Here is an 8,730-nt window from a genome sequence, read left to right as displayed (position 1 = left end):
CTGATGGTATAAAAGGGTCATGGACACAATGTTATATTAGACTAACTTAAATGGTCACTGATGCATCTTGCTTATTGCAACTCTAAGCTGTCATCTCAGCTGCATGTTGACACAAGGTGGTTGTGAATGTGAATTAATATTTTTTCTCTGTATCTCCTTTTATTCTCCTGCCATCCAGGATTTGATTCCAGCTTCCTGAACTTCACTGGGCATCTACATCAACACATCTTGAGAGCCAACTTAGCAGTATGGCCACTCCCATCCGACTCCTCATCTTGTTGGGTGACGGAAGTGCAGAGAGGATGGAATTATCAAGGATGCCGGACACAGTTGAGGAGCTGATTGAACAGGTCAAAAACGTATGCAAACTTTGTGGAGACGTCAGGCTGCAATACAAGGATGATGACTTTGGTGGAACATTTGTTAACTTGAGCTCAACCTCAATGATCAAAGATCTCACTACAATCAAGATCATACAAGCTGCTCCTGATATTGTTCTGAGATTCATTGAAAGTGTCCCATCTGATTTGAGTGACTTAGACACAAGCCTGGTCTCACGAAACACTGATACAGATGACACGGTCATACTCAGCCGCAGCTCCTCTGACAGTGAGGGACTGAGAAAAGAGCCGTGGCCAAAGGAGTTCATTATCCCGCCCTTCTCCCTTGAAACAGAAGGTCAACTTCAGAGAGGGAATTCAGAATATGCACAGAACCAAACCAGACTGACGCCTTCATCAAAAATGCTGTCCGACATACTGGAAAGATTGGCAGAGAAGATTTTTTCTTACAAGGCATACCCCACTGATGCAGACCTGAGTGATGTTGCAGAGGCTCTGACAAGGAAACATCACTGCCTGAGACAACCAGACTCCTTCAATGAGAGTTATGGATGGAAACTGAAGCTCAAGAGTAAGATGCACAACTACCGCACTCAGCTGAGGTCACATGGACTTTCGTCTGAGCTCATGGTGAACACACTGAAGTCCAAGTCACGAGAAGATGCTGATCCCTTCCCAGCAAAGAATGTCAAAAAGGCAAGAAGAGGTGAGGCCAATTACTATCCTCAACCCAGCGGAGACAGTCCTGAAAACCTTGAGCAAGAAAGAGCATCTCTTCTGACAGAAATAAAGATAAGAAATAATGAGAGAACCATACGGGAGAAGATGGCCAGGACTTTTCAGTTCAGGAGGCAAGAGATTGTGGATCAGAAGCCAACCATCGAAAACCTCATGGAAAGATGGCCAGCTTTATTTCAGATGTCAGAGGTACACTTTTCACAACTTTTTGTATACTTCAGTCAATTTCAACATGCAGTTGTAATGCTCACACTACCCTGGACTTTTTAAATATTTTTTTTGTTTTTCTTCAGCCTTTTCTAAGCTCCTGGTCATTGTAATGGGGGCAGCTGTTTGTTTACATTTAAAAAAATAATAATCTTGATTTATTCTCAAAAACATCCAAAAGGTTATGCAACACCAGCAGACAACTAGCAAACAGCGATACCTTTCTGGGAAAATATTTGAGTTGACCCATGTTAAGAATTAAAAAAATGTAAACAAAAGCTGCCCCCATTAGAATATTTCAGATCTCGGAAAGGGCTGAGCCGAAAAATGTCGCATCACCGGGTACTGGCAAGTCAAGGGTTGCGTGAGCAATACAACAGCATATTGAAAATGTTCTTACCTTGTTACCTTGTGTTGGACATTGCTGTCAGTGTTGCAACTGTACACTGTACCTTGATGTCTTTTTAAACGTTCTGCTACTTCAATGCATCGTCCTCTTCTTTACTCTGTGTAGGACAATGCTATCAGTGTTGCAACTGTACACTGTGCCTTACCTTGTTTAAATTGCTCCTTGTAACTTGCTTTGAACAAAGGCATCTGCTAAATGCTTATGTAATGTAATGTTAAATGACTGAAGTGGTCCTTTCAACCCATAGATGAGAATGTTTAAAAAAAAAAAAAATCACATTTATTCTTTAATCTTAAAAGTGTATTGCGTACTGTTTTCTTGTGTGCAGGTTGATGCAGAGTTTCAGCGGGTTACTACTAGTCCAGGAGCCCAGGGGGGTCTACCTAGTTGGGAAGGTTACCAATTTTTATGGGTACTATGATGTCTGGCATGGTCCCCAGATAGAGGAACAGCACGTCTGCCGGGTTCCCTCGGGTGGGTGTGGCAAGGAGGGGGTAAAACTAGCACCAAAAAAATGGGCTAGATCAGTTGGTGAGGTTACCACTTGGAACCTGTTGTAAATTGTTCATCATAGTCCCCTGATAGAGAAATGACCACTGCCAGACATTTTTAGTGGTGGGTTACCCCCGGCAGACGCCCCCATATGATGATACCCCCAAAAATGGGCTAGATCAGTTGGTGAGGTTACCACTTGGAACCTGTTGTAAATTGTTTGTCATGGTCCCCTGATTGAGGAATGGCCACTGCCAGACGTTTTTGATGGTGGGTGGGGCTTGCCAGACATCATTAACTGGGGGGTAAAAAGTGGGCTAGATCAGTTGGTGAGGTTACCACTTGAAATCTCTTGTAAATTGTTATTCATAGTCCCCTGATAGAGAAATGATCACAGCCAGACATTTTCAGTGGTGGGGGACCCCCGGCAGACGCCCCCGTATGATGACATCCCCAATATAGGCCATGTCATTCACATAAGGTTTGAACCAGACATGGTATAAAAAGACTAATGAGACCACTTTTTTTTTTTTTAGATAATTCCAACATGGAGAAATGATAGGAAGGGTCAATATGTTCATAGAAACATGCTTAGGGTACTTTTTAGGACAGAATGACTTTAATTTAACAGATATCACAATTCCGAACAGGAATCAGTGTTTAGGCTTTCAAAAACAATGCAAAGATGACGTGTTTCTGACTTAATAAGTGGATTTTACAAAATAATGAACCAATATTTACTATTATGACCAAAAGTGCAGTAGGATTTGCAGCTAAACATGTCTATTTCAAAATGGCAGACATTTGAGAAGTTCCCCCTTTGCCTGTATGAAAAGTGCAATTGTCCCAGCCATAATGAATACTTAGAATTTGATGGTGGTGGTTAATATTCATAAAAAGGTAATACGTTGAATGGACAGTATGAATTCTGGGAAATAAACAACCAAATAAATTACACAAAGCACCTATCAGCAATTCATGGACAAAATATGCTGACATTGAAGGCCTGGGATTTGTATTAAGAAATTGCACTATATGCACTACTGCACCACTGTATGTTAACAGCAATTTGAAATTTCCACTCTCCAGCAGTTCTGAATATTGAGATAATATTCAGGTAAATTTGGCCACTTTTTTGCATATAAGTGAATGGCCCAAAGTGGCCCAATTTACCCGAATTCCCCAACATAGACATACACAGGACAGACATTAACTGACAGACATTAAAGTGCAAGACAGGACCAGTAACACTATTCAAGTATTGAGAAATAATAAAGTGATGAACAAATAAATAGAGCTATGTCAATGTGGGGGCGTAGCAATGATGTGATGCATGTTACAGGGCCCAGGCAGTTATTGTGAGATACTGCAGGTAAAGGTGCAGTCACATTGTGTGTGTGTGTGTGTGTGTGTGTGTGTGTGTGTGTGTGTGTGTGTGTGTGTGTGTGTGTGTGTGTGTGTGTGTGTGTGTGTGTGTGTGTGTGTGTGTGTGTGTGTGTGTGTGTGTTTTGCAGGGCCCAAGCAGTTCTTGTGAGGTATGCAGGTAAAGCTGCTGTGACATAGTACAGTTCCATAGGTATAGCTGTGTATGTAGGCCTATCTGTGCAAACAAATAATATATCCTTAAGTACACAACAAAGATCATGTCAAACTACAGCAGCCATAAATACATACTAGAGCCCATACATTATCAGCAGCAGTAATAAAAGTAGTAGATATATCTTGGAGAACAGAGAGCACATAGCAAACAGTTTTAGGGGGGTGATTTGTGTTCTGGGTCAATCCCATTCCTAGCCTGAGTATCATCCTCCGTAGTGACCGCGCTAGCTCAATACTTTCGCTTGCTGACCACGGAGTCTGACCCTGCAGCCACCCCTGGCAGTTGGAATTCAGATATTCGTTCAGTATATGAACAGCCAATAGGCTCGCTGATAGTCTAAGCCCCTCCCCAAGCCCTCTTACATATTCAGCTGAAATACAACAACTTGATGATGGCGATGTGATGTCTGTAACCAGGACATTTGATAGTGCTTGGTGGTAAACTGGGACATTGCCGTCCGCCAAGACCTTTGAAGGGTTTTCGGCACTGACACTGCGCAGCTCTTGGGCAGTCACACTGGGCGTTTCTCTTCTGTTCACTTTAATGGTTTTAGTTGACAGTTAATATCTTCATAACAAGGTTGGAACAAGCGCAGCCCCATTTCAGTGTTACTTTTTTTTGCTGTCACACTCGACGCATATACACAGACACAAACTGGGAAGGAGAGAGGGTGGGGGCTGCTCCGTGGGCTGTGCATTTGGCGCATATTAAACAACGCAACTAGTAGTTTCCCAATAAAATTTGAATCATAATGCCGTGGATCCAATACTATAATATCATATAATATTGTCCTTAAGTCTGAGCGATGCATTGATTATTTGTTTAGGGTACGTTTTCTGCCAGCTAAATGCAAGGGGGAAGGGGGCTATATTAGCAAACAAGACGATTGCACAGTTAGCCTGCTAATTTTAAATATGATCACCTGGAGCTAATAGCCTTCACATGGCTTAATCCATCCCTGTTATCAGTCCGCTTGAGGTTTTTGCTTCGGGAAAGTGAAAAAATGAGGTCCTAATTAATCTTCAGATGGTGTCGGACCCTGACGGTGCCATAGGCACACGTTGTATGTCTCCCTGAAATCGTAGGTTTTTGACGGACCCCGACAAGTCCTAATAGCTACACTCCTTAGTTACCGTTGCTGAGCTCGGATTGGTTGGCGGCCGTTTGTGGGAGGGGTTTTGCGAAAGGCTAATTCCCTCATTAAGTGAGATAATTTCCAACTGCCGGGGGTGGCTGCAGGGTCAGACTCCGTGGTCAGCAAGCGAAAGTATTGAGCTAGCGCGGTCACTACGGAGGATGATACTCAGGCTATCCCATTCCTACACTGCTGTTGTATCCCGCTGCTGGATTGTAAACTCTCCTATGGCCTCCTCCATGTCCCTTGGTGTACTGGCATGTCTCCTGGCATCCCATCCATGCTGTGGACTCTGGTAGGGGACCCAGCAAACGTACTTGCCACAGAGCACATTATGGGCCAACTTGAATGAGTGGCACTAGATGAACAAATGTTCATGATGGATGGAAGGTGAAATTGCCCACTCAACTTTACCCAGGAAGCAGTGGCATTGGTGGGCTTAATCAATGATGAAGGGTTCGTCCAGCAGATGTCCTCCCTAAGAATTTTGTGAAGTTCACTCTCTATAGACCAGTAACAAAGTCAGTGATGGGTGCTGTGTGGATGGTCAGTGACCCGGCTTGCACATTCTGTACATGAACTATACTATTATGGTGTTGAATGCTGAATTGAAGTCTATGCCCAGCATCCTCACATATCAGAGCATTCTCTCATATTACTCATTTTGTCCGGGTAAGGGCTGGGTGGATGGCAGAAATTTCCTCCTCTGTGGAACATTTGACTGAGAGTATACAATATCAACAAGAAGAGGCCCTGGGTGGGTGGATGAATTTGTTATTGGATTGGATGTCTGACAGACACGCACACGCCAATGGAACTGCACATGTGCATGCTATACCTCACAGCAACGGCCTGAACACCTGCAATATGCAACACACCCTGCTGCTGTGTATGCCTATGTTAAGTATTTAGATTCTAAATCTTCAAAGCTGCTGGAAAGTGGGAATTTCAAATTGCTGTAAATATACAATGGTGCAGTAGTGCATGTAGTAGTGCAATTTCTTACTACAATTCACAGGCCTTCAATATCAGCACAATTTGTCCACGAATTGCTTTAAGGTGCTCTGTTGAATATTTAATTAAGTATTTAAGTATTCATTATGTCTAGGAAAATTGCAATTTCCATACATGAAAAGGGAGATCTTCTCCATTGTCTGCAATTTTGAAAGATACATTTTTAGCTGCAAAAGTTACTGTACTTTCGTCATAATAGTACATATTGGTTTATTATTTTGTAAATATTAATTAAATATGCTGGCCACCATTCTTTTAAATCAGAAACATGTCATCTTTGCATTGATTTTGAAAGCCTGCCCACTGGTTCCTATCCGGATTTAAATTAAAGTCATTTTTGTCCTAAAAAGTACCCAAAGCATGTTTCTATGAACATATTGACCCTTCCAATCATTTCTCCATGTTGGAATTATCTAAAAAAAATAAAAATAAAAAAGTGGTCTCATTTGTCTTTTTGTACCATGTCTGGTTCAAACCTTATGTGAATGACATGGCCTATATTGGGGATGTCATCATACGGGGGCGTCTGCCGGGGGTCCTCCACCACTGAAAATGTCTGGCAGTGGTCATTTCTCTATCAGGGGACTATGAAGAACAATTTACAAGAGATTTCAAGTGGTAACCTCACCAACTGATCTAGCCCACTTTTTACCCCCCAGTTAATGATGTCTGGCAAGGCCCACCCACCATCAAAAACGTCTGGCAGTGGCCATTCCTCAATCAGGGGACCATGACAAACAATTTACAACAGGTTCCAAGTGGTAACCTCACCAACTGATCTAGCCCATTTTTGGGGGTATCATCATACGGGGGCGTCTGCCGAGGGTAACCCACCACTAAAAATGTCTGGCAGTGGTCATTTCTCTATCAGGGGACTATGATGAACAATTTACAACATGTCTCAAGTGGTAACCTCACCAACTGATCTAGCCCATTTTTTTGGTGCCAGTTTTACCCCCTCCTTGCCACACCCACCCGAGGGAACCCGGCAGACGTGCTGTTCCTCTATCTGGGGACCATGCCAGACATCATAGTACCCATAAAAATTGGTAACCTTCCCAACTAGGTAGACCCCCCTGGGCTCCTGGACTATACAGTTCCCCTCCTGACCAGATTTATGGCGCACCTGGACAAGCACTCCCCGCAGCTACTGAAGATCTTCAGAAAGAAGGGAGGGACCACTAAAGCAAAAACTGCCACGATCCTGGAGTTTCTTGATCAGGTATGATATGCAGTATATTCAAGATTCAAGATTCAAGATTCAAGATTAGTTTATTACGTCTTAATATAGGTTTGAAGCCTATAAAGAGTAAAAATTGTTGTGTTTTTCTTGTGTCCTCAAAAAGATTTTAAAAATAAAAATAAAAAAGAGGGGGGGGGGGTGGAAAAAAAGTGCAAAGAAAGTGCCTTGTTGTCTTCAGCATGAATTCAGTAATCTTATTGCTTGGTGGAAGAAACTACTTTGGAGTCTGGTAGTATGAGATTTCAGGCTTCTGTACCATTTCCCAGATGGTAACATAGTAAACAGTCCATGGTTGGGGTGACTAGGATCAGCCAAGATTTTCTTTGCCTTCCTGATGCTCCTTCCCTCAAATAGCTCCAGTATGGAGGGTAAGTCACAGCCGCATATATTCTGAGCTGTACGCACAACCCTCTGTAGAGCTCTCCTGTTGGCTTGAGAGCAGTTCCCATACCATGCAGTAATGGTCCCCGTCAGAATGCTCTCGATGGTGCCTCTGTAATATATATATATAATTAACCACTAACGACAGCCTTTGTCCTTCTACATGAAGTGGATGTGCAACTTTCATGTATTGGTTTGCTGATGTGCAATTGATGTACATGGGATTTTGGTTGTGTGCCAACTTGTTTTACACCATATTCACTCAACCATTTAAAAAAAATAAAACAAATGTGGCCCTATGAGTTTATTAATATGTAGCTCATAGAAAATAATTTGTGCACCTGTCACTAAGAATTTAAGGTGTCACTGTCATGTAGCATTTGTGGTGTTTTGCACCAAAGTTACTTTGAGGGTATCGAAACCCAAACGGGAGCCATCCAGTCAGTCTTCATATTTAAAGAGGAACTACCAGTGGCCTCTGGCAGATGTAGAAACTCTCCCATGGATTCAATATTGATCAGGCGCACACTGTAAAATCACTGTTTATGGTAGAGCTGGGAATTGTGTTGCTAGACTAGCCTACACATTGCATAGTAACAGTTTTGATTGTCCCTGAAGGGTGCTGATGCCGATATCAGAAGGGAGTGCATCCTCAAAGCTCTCATCATCTACCTAGGAGAACATGTGGAGGACCTATTAAAGGAATACATGGTATGTCCAGATATATTCCATCACTGATTATTCAACTTCATTAATCGTGGGAGACCACCTATGCCATTATATGTAGTGATTCATGAGGTGTGCCAGACTGCAGTTGTTCAGTTGCATTTTTCATATATTTTGCCTCAGGTGTCCCAGAAAGATCAAGCCGTGCAGGAGCTGGAGAGGACCACCATGGCAGTCTTCGTCTTCAGAGAGAATTCAAGCCTTCTACAACAGCCCCAAGATGTCGGGATTATCATTGATGGTGTGGAAGTCCTCAATGAGTTGCCTTCTGTTGCAGCAGGAGTGGTAATGCTCTTTGGACTTTGCTATGCTCTTAACATGGAATATCCACAGGGTTTCAGGTTCACCTTTGAGGCCCTTCAGAAGATCCTGATGGAGCTTGGTTCCAACAAGATGACTTCCAAGATTCGCAAACTCAGTGGTGAACTCAAAACTGCACAGTAG

At 42.7% G+C, this 8,730-nt stretch overlaps 1 protein-coding gene across 1 annotated transcript; it reads left to right on the top strand.

Annotated features, from left to right (window-relative positions):
* Window positions 1-751: 751 nt before the first annotated feature.
* On the top strand, window positions 752-8,730 carry LOC134454450 (uncharacterized). Its single transcript, XM_063205449.1, has 5 exons — window positions 752-1,268; window positions 2,024-2,054; window positions 7,034-7,158; window positions 8,179-8,271; window positions 8,410-8,730. The coding sequence occupies exons 1-5, from the start codon at window positions 918-920 to the stop codon at window positions 8,728-8,730; spliced, it is 921 nt and encodes a 306-aa protein (XP_063061519.1). The 5' UTR covers window positions 752-917.

This window comes from Engraulis encrasicolus, chromosome 1 (genome assembly GCF_034702125.1).
Source record: "Engraulis encrasicolus isolate BLACKSEA-1 chromosome 1, IST_EnEncr_1.0, whole genome shotgun sequence".
NCBI classification, from domain to species: Eukaryota; Metazoa; Chordata; class Actinopteri; order Clupeiformes; family Engraulidae; genus Engraulis; species Engraulis encrasicolus.
The sequence above is the reverse complement of the archived record's forward strand: the minus strand, read 5'-3'. Positions and strand labels throughout refer to the sequence as shown.